Source organism: Miniopterus natalensis, chromosome 8 (genome assembly GCF_054644295.1).
Source record: "Miniopterus natalensis isolate mMinNat1 chromosome 8, mMinNat1.hap1, whole genome shotgun sequence".
NCBI classification, from domain to species: Eukaryota; Metazoa; Chordata; class Mammalia; order Chiroptera; family Miniopteridae; genus Miniopterus; species Miniopterus natalensis.
In genome coordinates, this window is record NC_142088.1 from 14,315,645 (window position 1) to 14,336,372 (window position 20,728).

At 38.3% G+C, this 20,728-nt stretch overlaps 1 protein-coding gene across 1 annotated transcript in view; it reads left to right on the forward strand.

Annotated features, from left to right (window-relative positions):
• The window catches only part of ABCA12 (ATP binding cassette subfamily A member 12), a 156,737-nt gene that overhangs the window by 53,397 nt on the left and 82,612 nt on the right, over positions 1–20,728 (forward strand). Inside the window, exons 4-8 of the mRNA XM_016196895.2 lie at positions 7,809–7,900; positions 9,978–10,075; positions 14,010–14,195; positions 15,917–16,095; positions 19,454–19,566. Coding sequence (XP_016052381.2) covers positions 7,809–7,900; positions 9,978–10,075; positions 14,010–14,195; positions 15,917–16,095; positions 19,454–19,566 — 668 coding nt within the window. The remainder of the gene's footprint in view (positions 1–7,808; positions 7,901–9,977; positions 10,076–14,009; positions 14,196–15,916; positions 16,096–19,453; positions 19,567–20,728) is intronic.

A 20,728-nucleotide genomic window follows, 5' to 3' on the forward strand; every position in this document is an offset into this window, starting at 1 on the left:
AGACAGGAGACAGCATGCAGAATCTAACATGTAGGGAAAGGGAAGGGATTTGCATTTTATTTTTAGTATAAAGGGAAGCCATTGGAAAGTTTTAAGCAGAGAAATGACATGACACATTGTCTATGAGACTAACCCATTCTAGGCGTATACAAGCATTACCTCCATTATCACTAGTTGCATTTCTCGGCAAGGAGATCAAAAGCTAAGGAGAGCCTATGGCCTCTTGTGTGGTCAGTGTAGAGGTGAGGTGGAAGCATGGCATCCTTGGTCACTCAACCAGTTCACAGATGGTTCATGTGTCCCTATGTGAGTGGTGAGTTAGGCTTGATCTATGCCTATGTTCTAGCAGGGGAGGTGAAATATTGCATCAATAACAATAATAGGACATTAGTGCAATGGAGAGTGCTGGAAGGATGCTGAAGCTAGCACCCCCCATATTTAAACTTTCAGCTGGGGTAATCAGGTGACTCTGCATGAAGAGGTTTGCCTTGAGATGGACATTTCATGACCAAGAATTAGAGAAGATATGGGAATAATTAATGTCCATTAGTTGTAAATTAGATTATAGCTCCACCTGTGGCTTTCTTCTTTACTTTTCTTTTGAATGAAGAACACAGTAACTATGAGGAAAATAGTTTGCAATATCTACGAAGTATATAACTATACCTCCCCCCAGAGGAGTATTTTCCTATGTAATATAATAGAGAACCGAACTCAGGAGAGTTGCCTGAGCCAAGCCATTGAATGAGTTTTGCAACTGTGCTTGAAGTTCAGGTTTACTTTACCCTCTGCTGGTTCTCTAGACAGCCGACCATGTCTGCTTTTTAAAATTTTATTCTAACCTCCAGATAGATCATCCAACTAAAGCTGTATACCCAGTATTTCTCTAAACTGCCAAGTAATTGGAGCTTAATTTAGAAAATTATGTACAATAATAAAATTGCATTAATGATATTTCCCACCATGCTATTAACTTTTATGCTTTATATAGCCATGCAGTGAAACTGACCATGGTCACTGGGTAAGCCGTTCCACTAAATTGCTTCCCTTCCGTGAAGGAAGATTCACCATCACAGCCTCATTAAAGGACAAAAGAGTCTTCCTTTTCTGTTTTGGCCTCATCAAAAGAAGCCCACGGTGTTGATTGTAATAGAATAGCCTCTGAAAGACACGATGATCACACTGCAGTCACTATTTACTGGCCAGTTGCCAAGTGTGCTTTGATGTATTTTTGCGCTGGCAGTAGCCTCCTGTTATTAAATTTATACTTCTCTAGGCATTAGCTTCAGGAATGAGGTGCTTTAAAAATAAAATCCAACACTAAACTCAGCGTCAACTCTAACTAGCTGTCTGAAAAAAGAAATGATTACATTTATGAGGGGTTTTTTTCTCCATTGCACAATGGATGAGCCAACAACACAGGACTTACCCTCGTAGTCCTTCCTGCCTGCACTGCCTCCAAGAATACATCAGAACAGTGGGGGACCTGGCTGTGCTATTGCTCACACAGCTGGCAAATGGCAAAGATCATCCTCCAGAGCTCACAGGTCATTATTTGGAGAAGTGGTGCAGCATTCCTGCAGATCCTGGAGGGGAGACGCCTCTGTGGATTTGCTCCCTGTCTCCATCATGTTGACACTCATCCATGACCCATGGTTTCCAAATTCATATCTCTGTTCCTATCTAATGGCTCCTATAGAACTTGAAACATAGCTAATCATATTTTATTTAGGGATCATTTTAAAGCGCCAAGGCTTTTGAATAGCATTAAAAAATGTGTGTTTAGACACTGACCTGAAGATATTATTGGAATGTAAGGGAAGAGAAAGTGGAGCAGCATGTGTCTCCATTTGACTATAAAGATGAGGTAGGATGTGTAGGTCAAATACTAGACTGAATTCACTTCAGACTAATTTATAACCATTTAGTAATCATTTTAGTGAGTATTTATGTAAAAACAAAGGTTCCTATTTTATTGATCAGAAAACAAAATGAAAGGATGTCTTAACTACAATGCATATATATATACATATATATACACACACATATATATATGAGTGTGTATATATATATGTGTATATATTCAAAGTCTCCCCTAACATCAAATACACTAAGACAAAGCAATATACTAAGGTATTTCTAAATCTTAACATCTTAACTGATATAGACTGTTGATTGGTTAAGTGGGCCACTTAGAAAAGAGGTATATTTTGGACATGGGCAGGCAGGATTTTATCTGAAGTGCAGATGACCCTGAAGGAATAAAGTTAGGATTAAATACAAGAAAATAATGAAAAAATTAAAATTTTCCTATAAGTGACTTCAATTTGGGGGTAGGCAAGGAAGGACAACTGCATCAAATCACTGAGACTACCTCAATGCCATTGCAGCATCCTTATTTGTAGTTACAGGTCAATAATGAATGTCATCTGAACATTCATGGGATTGAACTGGGTCTTGAGCACTTCCCGCATCTTCTTTCCAGGTGTCACTAGATACGCAGGTAACTATAATTATGAGGGAAAAGAGAAAAATAAATAAAAAGTTAACTAGTCTTGAGAGACAAAAAAAGAATACCAGAATTTTCTTTCCAGGATTTGCCATATGTGTCTTTTCTGGTAAGAATTCCTTTTATAGACAGAACGTACCATGGCACACATGGATACCACCTACACAGGTAGTCTTTCCACTCACAGGAAACACAAAGACACCCAACAGAAGTACATAAGATGATATGGAATTTATAGAATTTATAGAAATGTGACATTTCCCAAATGTAACTGTTGGTAGACATGTCTGAGAAGAAATAAAATCTACTCTGGGCCTAGTTTTCCTTTCAGTATCTTAAATTTAACATTTTGAATCCAAGATGTTTCATTTATTGAATTCCATTCCAAAATAGAGCCCTTCAAGTACCACTGAGGCAAAATATACTTCTTTAGCATCTTAAAGGAGAGGCCCTTAGCCATCTCCATGCTACTGTACATGTGGTTGGGTCCAGTAAAGGGTAGTTAAATGGTGCCATGGACCACTTGGGGATTTGATTCAGGCTTTCATGCCTCACCCAGATGGTTAAATTTTCTGGACTTAGATTAGCTTACGTACTGGGCTCGGGGACATCTAACTTTTGCATAATGCTCTATAATACCTCCAAGAGGGATCCAGTAGGAGATAGATTCTCTGAGATTTCCTTAGAACTATTGAGAGCTCCAGAATAGGGCTTTTAAGTCTCCTGAGTTGGTTTTAGGGAATGGGTGTGGGGATGAGTCATCATGGACTAAATCCATATCTGTCATAACCTAGTGGAGGGTTTCTTGACCTCAGCACGCTGCTGTTGTGGACAGAGAAGTTTTGTTTGTGCTGCACACTGTAGGGTGTTTAGCAGCATCCCTGGCTTCTACCCACTAGAGGCCAGCAGCACCACCCCTCTTCCAGTTTTGACAATCAAATATGTCTCCAGACATTAACAAATGTCCCCTGGGGGTGGGGAAGGGAATTGTCCACAGTTGATACCCACTCATACAGTGAAAAGGCAAAGAAAAAATTTTAAAATAGCAAATTTTAAGAATTAAGGTTATGATTCTAGAATCTTGCTCTGCAAGAAGCACAAATGATGACTCTGACTTAGTAGCCTCTGTAATGTGTTCCCAGTGTTTCCCATGCATGTTCTTTCTTACTTAGCTAATATAATTAACACACAATTCCTGGTTTTCTTGTTTGATTTTCCCATTATATTATATATGGCAAGAATTTAATATATTTTGATGAGTTAAAGAATGAATATGGTGGGTACAATGTGAAATTATACACTAGGGTCTGTGGTGTCATCCCTGGGATTTTTCCCCTTTCAAGGACCTTTGCAGAACCCGATATGCAACAACAGTGGGCATGCCAGGCTGCGTAAAAAAGATGCTTCCTTAGGCATTAGTTCTTCCAAGTGATAGTCTTTATTATCTAGTATCAATGCTTGTCATGTGCTAAACACCCTACCATCTGCCAACACAATGCATTGAAGAGTTTTGTCAAGAATTTTAAAGTCTAAGATGGGGAAAACTGATCACTACTATAAATGGAAAACTCCTGTTGTAAGTAAATTGATAAATTAAATAATAAAATGAAGAAAGTGTTACAAAACCCTGGGTGAGGTCCTTTGCCTTGTCCCGCCTCACTAGCCAATGCTTGCTGGTTCTCTGCAAATAGTAGGGGTGCATCCTGTTGCTCTCCAGAGATGTTGAAGGTTTTAGTGTTCTAGAGGGGTTATATGTGGAGGACTGATGCACAGCCATGGGACTTTGGCTCCATACTCAGGGGGAAGGCTGTATCTTTGAGCCACCTTCTGTTGTGGGTTCTTTGACAGTTAATATTGGTGAGTGCCTATGATGTGAGGACCCAGACAGGCACTTGATAAGCACGTCTCATAGAGTATTCGCAATAACCTTCCAAAGTAACTATATTATTGCTAATTTGCACATAAAGATTGAGATCTTTTAGGAAGAGGCAGAGCTGGGATTCCAAAAATATTCTGCTACACCCCAGCAATACGGCCGCTTTTCACTTAGTCAGCCATCTGATCTTTGGGCCCGGGACTGTGCTAGGTGTTTGAAATAAAAAGGCAAATGAGACATGGTGCCTGCTTCCAAAAATGTCACAGCCTAAAATGGAGAAGTGGTGAGAATAGGCTCACAAACAAAAACTAAGTATGTAAAAGTGCTTAAATTGGGTCAAATAGTGTAAAGGGTACTGTTTCTCACCTATCATTTTAAGAAGCAAATAGTGCTCTGTCTATAAGCATGGTCATGCTAATTACAGAGTTCAAAGATCATCATTATTAACTCAGTAAGACTGGCTAGCTTCCTGCCCTCCTCTAGTAATTTAATGGACAGTTAATAGAATTAATTACCTTAGCCTAGGGGAAATAGCTGTATTTCAACTTATAACCTTAATTTATCTTTTTCCCCGAAAACTCTCTGTTTTACATTTATTTTGTGGTTTCCACTTTAAAAGTTTAAAAACAATAGTTTTTGTGTGCATTGGCAATCGACACATGCCATCGTTTTGTTTTTGGTGGAAGTGGGGTATCCCTTTCCCCTCTGAGTGCTGGGGGTCAGATCCTTACAGTATATCAAGAAAAACAATTTTCTGAGACTTGCATGGGAGGATGAGTGATTTTTATTTGCATGGAATTATATCCCTGGGTTTGCAAAGTCCCATTTCCCTGAATCCAGTCCTGGAAGAAGTGCAGCTGGGGGTTCAGTAGAGCTAAAAGCAAAGCCAGTGTCCAGAGTTTCCTTTCCATGTTGGAATTGGGTCTGGTTTAGCACCAGGCTAGTTGTAGTCCATTAGTCCATTGTGTGGGGTCCACATGACCATGAGCCATGTGGACAAATGCAGGGGACCCAAGAGAGCACTTCCCCTGCAACAAGAGTCCCAAGGGAGCCAGGAGCCAAGAGAGCAAGAGCAAGAGAGCGAACTCCTTTGTTTAGGAAATTAAGTATCTCAAATCTGCCCTTACTTGCAGTGGCCACCCCTACCCTGGCCAATGACCTGTTCCCAGGTGTGACTGAGAGGGAAGTCCTTCCTCACGTCACCCAGACTTTACTGGGCATGCACCTGTTCTCCCTCTGTCCGGTCCCTTCCCCAGTGGTGGCTTCCTGAAGGATGTTAAACTGCAGCTTCCTGGCAAAGCTGCGCAAAAGGTCTGCCTATAATATTTGGCCTTCCCTTTGCTCCTCTCCTGTTATCAATAACTAGGTTAATTACAACACTGTCAATACACACACTGCAAATACAAAATAAAACTAAGGAAAATTCATAGGCAGACTGCTGTTGAAGCACACATGATCCCCTGAGCTCTCACCCCAACAAAAAGACCAGCCGACCCCATGAAAGGAGATGGACCGCTTCCTCCCTCCTGCTGCATGGAATTCATTCACAGGTGGCCCCGGAGTCATCCTGCTCAAGGACAGGTCCCCCTAGAGAAGAGGCCTCCTTGTCTAGTTACTGTGGAGCAAATTCAGGGCTGCTGAGCCAGCGGCTTGTTGGGAGGGATGAGCTTGTTTTTCTCGGGGTTTAAAGAGCGGGAGTAGTTTTAGGGCTCTCATCTGAGTGTGGGAAGGCGGGCAAGGTGCCCTCTGCAGTGTGGGCAGCTTTGGCTTCCCCGGGCTCCCTCCCGCTCCCTTAGTTTCCTGTTGCCTCTTCTTTTCTCCCCTCCCGCTTCTCGTTTACCTCTTTTTGCTCCTGCTCTTTCTTTATCACTTTCATCTTGGTCATTTTTCCTTTGTTGTTGTTGTTGCTGTCCCTAATCCTTAAAATTTTTATGAAGGCAGTTTTTCCTTGTATCTTCAAAATGTGTTGATATTCAGTAGTCTTCCTTATAGTATTTCAAGCTGAACTAAAAAAAAATGTTGATAAAAAGAAAAGTGAACCTGACTTTCTCAAAGTTTCTAAAACTTCTGCGTGAGAGAAGGGAAAAGGTTCAGGTCAGTTCTTATTTTTATCTGAACAGCTTCCATCCAGATAGTCAGCCTGAGGAGTGTAAAAAGGTTTAGGGGAATATAGTCATGGTCATGAATAATTCATATGTGCATTAAAGATGCAACACCTTTGAAGCAACCACTACATTTTATAGACAATATTGAAAAAAAATATGAGGGAATGAAAACAAATATCACCTCTTCTTATCACATGTATTGAAAGGACACACTGAAAGAAAAAAACAACCGCAGACTTTTTTTCTAATTACTAATCAGAAAGTGCCAGATTCAGATCTTACTTCTAAAAGGGAAGTCAAATTGAACCGCAGTAGTAAGCAGAGCTTCTTGCTTTTCTACGGTTATCTTCTTATATCCATCCTCACATACCTTAAGTAGTGTTTTGTTTTTTGTTTTTTTTTATAAACAATTATACAAAATTCACCAACTTTTAGGAATTCTGAAAAATATTCACATCTCAGTATCTGGACTAATTTCACTCTTGAAATATATATACATTTATTTTAGGCACTTCCTTTAGGTATATCAAGTTTTCCAGAAAATATGATTATCTCCATTCTAAACAGAAAGCGATTTTTTTTTTTTTTTTTTTTTTTTTTTTACAAAAAGGGTTACTAAATTATGGGGATGGCCAAGAGTGTCTTCTTCCAAAAGCCAGTGTGATCATGTTGTGCCAGGATTCCTGGCACCACCATGCTGTTATTGCTGTGTTGATAGAGTCAGTACAAGTAAAATTTGGCTTACACATCATTCCTTTAATACCTGGTGCCGCTGTAATGACACGGGCCATGGTGCCTGGAACAGACTCGATACTCAACAACTGTGTGTTCTTTCCATTCTTTAACTCTGTCTTACCAGCGTTCGTCTTTGATAATCTTCAAAACACTCTGTAATTTAATATAGGAAATTTATGTTTTTTTAGAAGTTGACAAATAAACAGACCTTTATTTCCATCCTTTAAGCACCCTGGACTTTCATCTATTTGGAATCCATCATCTTTTTAAAAGAAAAAATGCATATTATAAATACTTTCAATATATAGCTACAATATCTTTTAAAAATAATTTTCTTTCTACAAGATTAAATAAAAATAGCTATTTTTAAGCCTCATCTAGGCCATTTTTCTGAATAAGATTTACTTTATAGGGTATCTTATGTATTCATTGGTATATGGTGAGCTCTTCCATTAAAATGCTAGAAAGCAGATAAAAATTTGCAAGTCTTCCTAGAATCCTGGAATCGGCCACATAATGCATTGCTGTAACTAACTGAAATCAATGTGGGTGAAGTTACAGAGTTCCTGCTTTTCTTCTGTAGTGTGAGCCTGAGAAAGTCGTCCAACCTGCATGAGGCCAGCAGCTTACCCCTCCAGAGCACCCGAGCTCCCGCAAGGAGACACGCGTCACCCGGTAAGCTGTTCTCTTCCCTGAGCTTAGGGCAGGTCTTTGGGAACAGTCAGTAGAGGTTTAATCTTTAAAAGGGTTTGTTAACTTTTCAGCAAGATGGAATGCCTAGAATATCCCGAAGAGATCTAAATGTTTATCATGGCTGTCTTAAGTGTGGTGGTGCAATTACGCAAAGTTCTTGACAATAATTAGAGATTAAGTTCTTCGTGAAACACTCTCTGCAGCAAAAGCCTCGTTGGTGCTAATATGATGTTGAGAATTGAACACTTTGCCTGAATTGACTAGGGACTCTGTAGTTGTTTGTGAGATGATGCTGGAGGGTAAACAAACAAACAAACAAAAAACACACCTCAGGAATAAAAATTATTGGATGGAATCGCAGAGATTCATCCAAATTTTCCATCCTACAGATGAGGAATATGGGCCCCATAAGGTTAAGTGCGGAGACCATGGTCATCCAGCAGACCTGGCGCTAGAAAAATTACCAGGCCGGGACTCTTTCAGCTTCAGCCTTGTTCGTCCAACTTAGTGCTTAGGATCAGTTATTCAGTGGGATGGGGGCTTCCTTCCTTCACAGCAGGCCCGTGGCCCTCAAGCTTTATTGCAGGGGGCCCTGAGGCTAAGCTTCCTGAGCCTTCCGCCAAGTGATTCTGATTCGGGTGGTCTTGAGAAACACTCATTAGAAGCCACAAATTGAGACCACTCTTTTAACAGCAGGACTGTTTACATGCATTTGACAGTATGTATTGGGTGCCTGCTAGAGTACCCACCATCCTAAGTCCTGGGGACATATTGGTGATGAAAAAAAAATTCCTGTGTGTTGGAATAGGATTGTACTCTGGGGAAAAAGAGAATACCATGGTATATTTAAGACTTTGTGACAATAAATAACATTCCAATACAAGCTGACGCACCAAATAACACAAGCTCTGTGTTGATGTGGTAGGAATATGGTGGTGAGTGGTTTTGAGGAGTTAAGGTTCTGTTGTGAATGATCTGTTTGGCCCAATAGGTTAAAGCACAGTAGACACAGGAGCATAGTGCTGTGGCCCAGTGAGCTTTGCTTTGCTCTGTAGTCACAGATTACGCTTCTCACCCCGGCCAGTCATCTCACAGATGTATTGCCTGGTCTAGAGAAATCAGTGGGTAATTTTAAAACATTGATTGGGGTGACATTGGTTAATAATACTATATAAGTTTCCACTGTACAATTCTTTAATACATCTGTATATTGCATTATATACTCACCACAATTCATAAATTCTTCAGCCCCATGAGGACTATAATAAAACCTAGGCCCTAATGATGATAGGTTACTGTATCTATCTTTTAATATTTAGATTCTTTGCTGTGAGAATAGCAAAGTATTTCTGTCCAAAATTTAGAAAAGTTAACAGACTGGCTTACTGAGCATCCATGCTCCTACTATAGATATGAACATACTCTTCTAGCTAATGCTCCTAATCCAGACTTCTCTGCCACATTCCACGTGGTACCAAATGAGGTCACTTGGAGAATTACTTAAGTGGAGTACACTGTAGTCTGGACTGACTGCTTTATCCCATTTATTTGATCTGAAATATCATTCAGAAGCCACTTTAGGGAGGAGAGAATTTATGATCCTAAGCAGATTTCAGCCTCCCAACTGAATAATTAAAAAGAAAACCATTATCACCAGATGTGCCTTGGCAGATCCTTTGAACAGATGTTGGATATGATGGATCTGTGGAGCTAGTGGAGGCACCTCACATCCTCTAGGCCTGCACGGAAATGATTCTGTTTATTAGGCAATAATATCGGTGATGAAGTTTAATGACATAAACTGGAATGAAAGCAAATCACGTCTAAAATAACTGGAAAACAACCAAGAGCAGAACAAAACCGTCACACTTTTATGTAAAAAGAAAAAACTGATTGAACTTGCTATTTTGCCAGTATGAAACTTTCATGGCAGATGCATATTTGAGCACATTATTACTGTGGGCTAGATGAGGGCACAGTGATTTTTGTGGATTCTTATGTGAACTGCCCATGTTTGTATATGTGTTTAGCATCTAACCTGTTCTTTCTTCTACTATAGCCACAGTACTTCCCAGTCCAAGACCTGATTTGGAAAGCACTGGAACAGATACTTTCAATGGTAGTCAAGTCCTTGCCAGGATCCTTGATTTGGAAAAGGTAATTTCACTCTGTTTTGTAATGAACTGATAATAAAGAAGAGTTGAACAAATACCTCTTAAGTTAGTAGAGGGGTCTCTCAAATAGGAAGAGGTTTGGGTCATCTTTCCCATTTGGAGCACTATTTCAGGAAGATTCTTTTCTTATGAGCTCTTCAGTTAAAAACAAGCTTAACCCGGCCGGACATGGCTCAGCAGTTGAGCGTCAACCTAGGATCCAGGCGATCAGGATTTGATTCCTCGTCAGGGCACATGCCCGGGTTGGGGACTCGATCCCCAGTTGGGGGCGTGCAGGAGGCAGCTGATCAATGACTCTCTCATCATTGATGTTTCCATCTCTCTCTCCCTCCCCTTTCCTCTCTCTGAAATCAATAAAGATATATTTAAAAAGAAACAAACAAAGAAACCAAGCTTAATTTTGAGACATTCTAAATTCCTTAAGGCCTTGGATATTTATTTACTTCCCTGTTAAGTACCTTTATCAAACTTATTGATTTTCCTTTAATAAAAAATAAGGTAATATTATATGTGATCTTTTTATTTTCTGAAGGAGGAAAGGCAAAAGCTATATGAAAGCCAACGAAGCTACAACACTCATTAAGCTCGCTGCATCATTCATACTGATGCCTTTGGAAAAATTTGAGCAATAGAAAATATTTCTCTAAAGTAGTAAAATCCTTTTCTTAGTAGAGTTTATTTTTTATTATTATTTTTTAAATTTTATTTTTGTTTAAAATATTACAGATGTCCCTTTTTCTCCCCAATGACCGGTTCCACCCCGTCCCATCCCCCTCCTCAGTCCCTCTCCCCACCATTGTCCCTGTCGCTGGGTTGTGCATATGTGCATATAAATTCCTTGGTTACTCTCTCCCCCTCCAACCACCTGCCCTCCTCCATCCCTCTGACATTCGTCAGTCTGATCCATGCTTCCATGTCATTGAATCCATTCTGTTCATCAGTTTATTAAGTTCTTTAGATTCCACGTATAAGCGAGATCATGTGATGTTTGTCTTTCTCTGCCTGGCTTATTTCACTTAGCATAATTTTCTACAGGTGCATCTACACTGTCCCAAAGGGTACGAGATCCTTCTTTACATCTGCGTGGTATTCCATGGTGTGAATGTCCCATAGCTTTTTTATCCACTCATCTACTGATGGGCACTTGCACTGTTTCCAGATCTTAGCTGTTGTAAACTGTGCTGCTATGAACATAGGGGGGGCATATATTCTTTCTGATTAGTGTTTCAGGATTTTTAGGATACATTCCTAGGAGTGGGATCACTGGGTCAAATGGCAGCTCCATTTTTAATTTTTTGAGGAACCTCCATACTGCTTTCCATAGTGGCTGCCCCAGTCTGCATTCCCACCAGCAGTGTACTAGGGCTCCCCTTTCTCCACACCCTCGCCAGCACTTGTTTGTTGACTTTGTTGATGGAGCCATTCTGACAGGTGTGAAGTGATACCTCATTGTGGTTTTCATTTGCATCTCTCTGATGATTAGCGATGTTGAGCAGTTTCTCATGTGTCTCTTGGCCATCCGTATGTCCTCCTTGGAGAAATGTCTATTCAGGTCCTTTGCCCATTTCTTAATTGGGTTGTTTGTCTTCCTCTTGCTGAGTAATATGAGTTCTTTGTACATTTTGGAAATTAGCCCCTTATCAGATTCATCCTTGGCAAATATGTTTTCCCAGACCGTGGGGTTCCTTTGTATTTTGAGGCTGTTTTCTTTTGCTGTGCTTAGTAAAGTTTAGAGAGCTTATCTATGGCTTTCCCTCTGTTTTCTAGTCATTTATCTTAAGATTCCAGATTACAAGATAATACACATAATTTCTATCACAGGTGTAAACTGGTAGCCTGTGAGTTGTGTGTATGTGTGAACAGAGATTTTAAGAAATTAAATTTAAATGCATTTAGGCAGAACAGGTACTCTTCTGTTAACTAATATGCCTACTTTTTTCTTGTCTTTTATCCAGCCAGGTTCGTACATTTAAGTCATTTGGCTAGCCCTGTAGACATTTGAGTCCTGCTTTATGTGCTCTTCAGAAATTCAGAAGTCATTTTCAACATTTTGCCATAGACATCTCTCTCTCTCTCCACCTTTCCACACACACACACACACACACACACACACACACACACACACACATGCACAAGCATTTAAAATAATATATCTATGTCTCATTTAATATACATTTTTTCCATCTGAATCATGGGGACATATTCCCAACTTTTATTCATATTCCAGTGACTATAACCACAGCTGCTTAATATGCCTCTGTTAATTACCCTTGAGTGTTACAGTCTCTATAGCTAAGACATCTCAATAAACTGGGTTATGTAAATAAGCCAGAGGACAACACAGAAATGAATGCTAGGAAAAGGTACCACACCTATCAAAGCAATTCTGCTGGTGCTGGCTGAAATATAAGACTGTCCCATTCAGTCCAGTCTAGATGTTAAACATCTAGTTTCAATAATAAATAATAGTTGAGATACCTAAAGCGCCCTGTCTGACATAGGAAGCTCAGTTAGTTCCAATTTAAAGCTTCCCTCCTCAAATCAAGCTACTGTGTAAACTAGGAAAAGTTATTTTATTCCATTCTGTTTCTTCCATGTTGGTTCCTAGAATCAGTCTTGCACTGGATCAGTTGAATTCTTTAATATCTAGAAGAGCAATACTATTGTCAAAAATACTACTTCATCATGTAGAGAATCCCAAGTTCTCTTTCTCATATGGAATAAAATTTTAGAATTTTGTGAGGCAGCACAGAGTCATATATCCAGTGGGGATAAGTAAAAAATGAATTTTCTATGTATAGATACATATTTTTAGAGTAGTTGGAGCAGGGAAGGGATGTAAAAATTAGGGTGACATATTGATGCCCATGTCAGCAATCTCTGATTCCTCTTTTTCTTTACTGCTTTCTGCAACCCTTGCAAGAACGAGTGGAGAAATCATTTTGGGGTGAGTTTATGTGCAATGTTAGGAAGGAGGTATAGATGAATGACTAAAAGACCTGGCACTTATATTCTAGAATTAGCGGATCCTGTTTCGTTCCATTACATTTAGAAGTTGAGTCACTGGAAGGCAGAATGTAGATTTTGTGATGTAAACTTCAGGGGAGAATGAAGTGAGTTGGCCATTACTTCACAGAGTTATAAAAATTAATTATTGGGAAGGGCCAATTAAATGTTACAACCAAATAGGATTGGCTTTGTAAATATCTAAATAAGTTCATAATAGTGAATGTGACCAATATTATAGCTGAAAATATTACTGTACCTGTCACTGGTCTGTATTGTGAAATATATGGGAGATTTAAAATGATTCCATAATGAAAATGCTTTCCAATTATTGCTTTGGTAATTATATGTTTTTATGTATTTTCATATATATGTTTTCCTTTTTTCCTTCATATAATTCTTAAATGAAATAATTGCCTTACAAATGAAGTATAACCCATGTTTTCCACTTCCCTAAATAAACACTGTTGGTCTTGAGAATCGATTCTTAAGCTGCTACTTTTGGGAAGTCTTTCAAAACTCATGGCCAATTTCCCATTAGGTGTCAGGAAGAATTAGGAAACCTGAGTCTCTGCTGCTAAATACCCAGGAAACATTAAGATTTTTAAGCCTGAAAATTTTTGTCAATAAAGATCTGATGCATTTAGATTCTCTTGTCAGAGACAGGAAATGAGTTCAGTTAAACAAATTATGTGAAAATCATTTAAATTATAACAATGATAAGAATTACTACATTCACAGGTTTGATGACTCCTCATGGGCAAACCCAGTGTCTTTCAGTGTTATTTTGCTATAATGCAGGACCTTAAAATGACTATTGTGAAGATAGGTCAGTTTCCTTAAAGACTAGAATACTTGAATATCTATATTTACTAACAAAATTATTCCATTCTTTTCATACACATGTTTAGCTATTGAAAGAAAATTCAACTTCAGAAGACATACGAAGAGAACTGTGTGAGACCTATCCCAGATATATTGCTGATTATACCTTCTCTTGGACTACTCTAGGGACAAATGTTTTAAACAAGTTTTGCCTGTCCAACATGACCCTTTTAGAGTCTTCTCTCCAAGAACTAACACACAAGTTCTCGCAGGTGAGTGTAAGTACTTTAATATGATCAAGATCTCATAAGCAGTGGAAGGAAATGCATTGTTTTTATTCCTGTGTCCACAAAGTGACTCAACATGAGTTAAAGAGAAGGTTTGTAGCCCAGATAGACTGCAAAATGCTGACTGGAATATTTGCTGGCTTTTGGTATGGATTCCTCACACAGAAGTTCACATATAATATCTAACTCTAAGAAATGTCTGCTTTCCACTTTTATGTGCAGAATTAAAATGATTTTGATGTTTAACCAAAAATACTGCATTTTGGTTAATGTAGACATACATTGGTAGATGAAATACGACTTTGTTATATGGTGAGTGCAGCCTCTCTTCCCTGAGGTATTTAAGTGACAGTGCTCAGGATGTAATGTAATTTTAAATAATTAAACTATTGGACCCATGTAACTCTCAAAAGTTAGAATAACAGGTAATCTTTTCAAATTTTTCTCACTAACACCAGACCTAATTTGAAAAGCTGATTTTTGATGATACAATATATTTCTCTCCCCAAAATATACACGAGAACCTAGAACTTTATTTTATGGAGTGCTGATGACCATTATTATATGCTACTCTTAATCTATGATGTGAAAATAAAACACTGGCTGTCATTTAATGAAACCTCAGGTACAATGAAAGATCACAAAAATATACAGAATTCTCTTGAAATCTTAAAAAGTACAAGTTGATAGTTACAGAATAGTAATGAACAATATAAACTGATGAATAAAATAGATTCAGAGGTATGGATGCATGGAACAGACTAACAGATCTCAGTGGGGGTTGGGGGTGGGAGGAGACGGGAAGAGACTAACCATAGAACATATATGTAAATATGCATAGCCCATGGACACAGACAATAGTGTGGGGAAGGCCTGGGGTAGGGTGGGGGTTGGGTGGCAGGGGGCAAAAAGGGAGAAAATGGGAGATATCTATAATACTGTCAGCAAAACCAAAAAAATCTGAAAAAGAAAAATCTAAATAATACCAAAAAACCCCCCCAAAACAAAAAAGACAAACCACCAACAAAGGCCTGACTTTACTAGTATGAATAAGCTTATTAAGAAAATTGCTTTGAGTTGAAGAAAATACTTCTGAAAGTACCAGCTGGGTCTCATGATCCAGAATAAGTTTATATGTTTGGTTATAGTACAAGATGTGATTATTACATAGGTTCACTCACTATAGATTATTTATTATAGCTAAAGGTTCTGATGTTGCAAAATAACTTTAGAAATATTTTACTCCAATTGTAATAGTAAACTTTTTCATATATACATGTATATACATACTATATATGTGAAAATATGTTTTAAGGGTTCTCTACCCAAATAATAAATAATATAAGGTCAGTTAATGGATAGAGAGAAGATATGTCTGCCCCTCCCAAACCAGGTCCTAGAGAAAAACAAATATTACTCAGAAACTAATTTTATTTTAAGAAATATTAATTTCCAAAAATACAATTTCAAGTAAAGCTCTGTTAACCAAACTTTAAATATGCTCATTTCTGTAGGTATAGGAAAAATGCAATTATGTTTGGGAACAAAAGAAATGATTACTGTTTTTTCAAGTAAAAGATGACTTCACACTAAATGAAAATTTGAAAGAGTTGCTTATGTGAAAATCAGGACATTGAATGCAATAAGCCATGTGATTACAAATGTTGAAGTCTCATTTTGTCCTGTTGATGGTTTCATTTTTTAAGATATCCAGGGACCCCAACAACCAGAAGACAGTATTTCAGGAAATGGTCAAAGTGCTGTCCTTGTTCTCAAAAGTACAAGAGCAGACAGCTGTGTGGCAGCTTCTCTCCAGCTTTCCAAATGTGCTTCAGAATCACACGACACTAAGCCATGTATTTGATGTTCTTCAAAATGCAAACAGGTAAGAAAATGTAAGAATTAAGTGAGATGTCACTATTCACAAAAAAAGCCAGTTTTTAAAAGTAGTACCTGTGAGCATCACTGGTAGGTAATTTAGACACAGAGCAAATAAACCCTTCCGCACCTTATTGCAATGCAGGTAAAGGTATTAGTTAAGCAAAGAAGAAACACACATTAAGGTCATCAGGGTTATTAAAATGTACACAAGACAGTGAGGAGGAACACTAGTGTTAACAACTACATTGTCAGTTGGTATCCCCAGCTTCTGAGAAAGGTATATAGCAGGACCAATGGTAGACTGGAACACTGGCCGAGGCTCATTCAGGGACAAGAGCTCTGTGTATCTCGCATTTAAACTACCCAGGAATGGACTATCTCAGTGGATTTTGGTTGATATCATCCAATATAAAACAACCCTGTTTATTAGAATTTTGAACTGAGCCATCTCAAGGGGATTGGTCTCCCTCATGTGAAGCCAGTCTATAGATGATTTTTCTGAGCCTGAATATTGGGTTGGCTTTATATGACATATATAACACAAATATTTGAATTTTTTTTTCTGAAGAAACCCTTTTAAAGGCTGCTTTCTTTATTAAAGACATCAGAGTATGGCCAGCATTTAGAGTTTAATGGACTGGTGCTTCGGTTTTGACTGTCCTGTCCAGTTAATTTGAAAACGTGCATTAAAAAAATCAACAACAACTACATCAACAGCTATCAGTTATTGAGTGCCCATTACATACCGGACACTTTATGGGGCCCTTTATATGTATCACATTCAATCCTACAACTAAACTATTATTTATTTTATAAACGAAGTAACAGGCTCATAAAGATTAAGCATCGGATGCTCACGCAGCTGGGAGGGTTTAAACCTGAGCCTTCCGACTGCGGACCAGGCGGCCTCTCCGCTGTGTCCTTACGAGCACAGGGCGCTCCACCTCCAGCGTCCGAGGCGCCAGGAGACAGTGTTCCCGCCGTCTCTGGAAAGCTTCCAGGAGCTTATGTTTACTCAGAGGCCTGGTAATAAGCCCTGATGCTGGGACATAAATCTCACAACATTAAACCACAACAGTGCTTTGAGATGGAGACAAGATCTTTGAGTTTTATAGAAGAGAAAAGAAAGCCTCGTGGAGGTCATAGGCCTTCCCCAAGGCTCTCCAGGCAGCAAGTGGCAGGGGCAGGGCCTGAGCTCAAGGAATCTGAGCCCTGTGCTCTTTCCACAGTAGCGCGTCGTAACTGATTCGGGGAAGAAGCGGTAGATTAGGAAGTGTGATTCTCTAGATTGGGCCTCATTTTAGCACTTAGGGAAATTTTTACCCACCCAGAATTTTGACACTTGACCCTCCTTCTCCTACTTATACCCTGTCTTAGAAAGCAAACAGGTCAATTAATTAAAGGAGAAGAGGAGTTGTGTGAATGTACAGTGTAGCAATGAAAAGAGTCGAAACAATACTCAGGCTGCAGTAAGACATCACTACACACTCGCTAGAATGGGTGACATTTTAAAAGATGGGCAGCCTCAATTGTTGGCAAGAGTGGAGAGCAAATGGGTCTCTCATACGTTGCTAGTTAAAGTGTAACATGATAAAGTGATTTTGGAAAAGAGCGTGACAGCTTCTAATGAACTTAACAGTGGGTCCCTACGTTGTAGCGTTCTATTCCTGGGTATTCATCAGGAAATGGAAATGTATGCCCACACGAAGACTTGCATGCTAATGTTTATAGCAGATTTATTCATAATAGCTAAAAATCAGAAGATAAAAACAAATATTTGTAAACAGAATGGCAAAAAAATTATAGTTTATTTATACATTAGAATTCTACTCAGTAAGAAAAATAAAGATTACTGAACCGCACAACAAGATGAATAAATCTTATGAATATTATACTGGCAAAATACCCCCCCCCGAAAAAACAACAACAAAAACCACTTACAGGATGTGTAGATAGTGTATTATTTCATTTAAATGAAGTTCCTAAATTGGTAAAATTAATTTTAAGTGTTAGAAACCATATCAGTGTACCCTGGAGCAACTTTGGGGAGAGTGAGGACTTTTGGGGGGGCAGGGGATGGGTTATCAATATGCTTTGTATCGTATTAGCACGGCGGTTACATAAGTATATTAATTTGGCAAAACTTAATAAAATCGACTTTATAGAATTAGTACAGAACTAAATGAAATCATATATATACATATATATTTATTTATGTATGTATATTTATGTATAAATACACCCATATCTATATGTATATCTGAATGTTATACTACAAACTATAAGAAACTCAAAATTTAGCACTCTAAATACAACTTTCATCCATAGCTAGGGAGTTAAAATAATCTTAATTTAAATATTAAAAATTCCTAAAATATTGTAGAATACCATAAACCTATATGCACATAGTGTGTCTATTGCTAGAGCAAGTCTTCATTTGGCTGAGATACATGGGGAAAACTATTAGCTAATTTGTACGAGATTTAACTTTACTACGGCAAATTGTTAAAGCCTTTTGTTCTAGTTACTACTCATGTAAGTGAAAGCATTTCCTTAGTCTTGATCATTGGTATAAATCACAGTATTTGTGAAATTCAGACATACATGCACATATACATTTTAAAAATATACTAATGACTAAAAGGGGATCACATCTCTTAAGTAACTAATTGCTTTTTAGAAATATGGAATGAGCTCAAGCATAAGTGAATTTACTGATTGTCCATCTCCAGTGCAGACTGCTCATCTTATTGGTAACATAATAATCCTGGGAAGACAGTGCCAGTTCGTTTGGATATTAATTTTGAGCTACCCCTGGAGTGGTGCCTGTGGGCCACTTAAAGGACAGAATACAGTCTTTAATTAGGGCAAGCTCCATTTTTTCCCAAAAAACATTACCATTTATTTAGTAAGAGATAAATATTTATCAAGTGCTTAAAAATAATTATTCCTGAAACTGGATCCTTTATCTGGGTATGATTTTAAATGAAAATAATCTCCAATATTTAATTTTTCCCTTTATTTAAAAAAAAAAGAAGTGATATCCTTTCAATGGAAGTAGTTGTTCCTAATCACTCATCATTATGTGTTAAGTGAAACAACTCATGTGAACCTCACCCCTTTACTTTCAGACCCAAGGCTTGACAATCCTGGAAACATGAAGTGCTCTGTCTGGTTTATGAAAATTTTGTTGGGATTTTGTGCATAAAAAGACAAGCAAGTAATTTAACAGCAAAGGCAGCTTCTTGTCTTTTTTATAAGAAAATTTTCTATACTGTAGACATTTTCTCCTTGAATAACCTTTTGTTTCTGCCTGCAAACCTTGAAATGCAATTTGGTTTAATTGTTTTTCAACTTGTTAGTGCGCTGCTGTTCCTGCAGAAGCTTTATCCGCGTGTCACAACTAACGAAGGCTTCAGAACTCTCCATAAATCGGTTAAACACCTGCTGTACACTCTGAACTCCCCAGCTCAAGGTATTCTGCTTCCATCTTACTATATTCAGATCTGCGTCTCAAAGCCTGTTAGAAATATAAAACAGAGTGCCACTGAAGTAATCATTTATGGATGATATTATTCTTAGGTGGGGGCATATGCTAGAACTCAATCTGGACATCTGGCTAATCAAAGCATGGAGAAAGGAGAAATGGCCGGAAAAGATGCTGTGACTTTCTAAGGCTTTTATTTAGGTGAAAATGATCTCTCAGCTCGTAAAACTATGTTTATACTTGGTATGGAAAATAAATATCAGGAGTAAACCTCAACAAATAGATTTCTACCAGAATTTTTTGGAACAAAAGCCTACACTGAATTGCAGAATTTTTGCCTTCATTTCCAAATTTTAGTTTTTTAACCAGGATGAATCTTTTATTGGTTGAAATAGACTCCTCCACCAGCCATATTGAAAATGCATGATGAACATCAGAGAGTGAATATATTGGTATAAATCTACCGTGAAGTCCCAGTACAAAGCTATAGCATGGTGCTAGTGAGTCAGAAAATATCACCTTTGCATATGTAGAATAGCATCATATGCCACACATGAGAATATACAACATATACACGCACAGAGGTATTTAGGGCTGTAAGGAATCAGCCCCTAATTCCCAAGGAAAATGTTGGGTTAGCATTTAGCTCTCCTGAATGAGTTTAGAATTAGGTTTTCTCACCTGAGTTTGTCAGCTTTTAAACATGTGGACTTTATCTTTGAATTACAAACAAGCATCCTAGGAGCATCAGGGTCACAAGCTGATTGTTCATTGTAAGGTCTTGAACCGTCAGTTTCCATGTGAAAAGCAGGATTGGAAAGGCTCTGAAGAAGTCTCATTGGAGGATCTAACATACTCTTGGATACCAATTTCTGTTCGCTGAGAGCATTTTGTATATCTACAATTACAGAATTAATGACTAGCTTTCGAGAGTGTTGTTAAATTCAAGGTCTTAAAGAACATGGGGTGGGGGGGGGGGAAGGCTTATTACCCTTTTTAAAAAGTCAGGGCCAGAAAACCAGACAGTGCACTAACAGACACCAATTATTTCCTACGTATTTCTTTTTATAGTTGCATTTTAAAGACTTGAGAACTTCAAGTTTCTCCTTACCATTCTTTTCCTTTTCATCTGCAGACTCACACCTTGTAA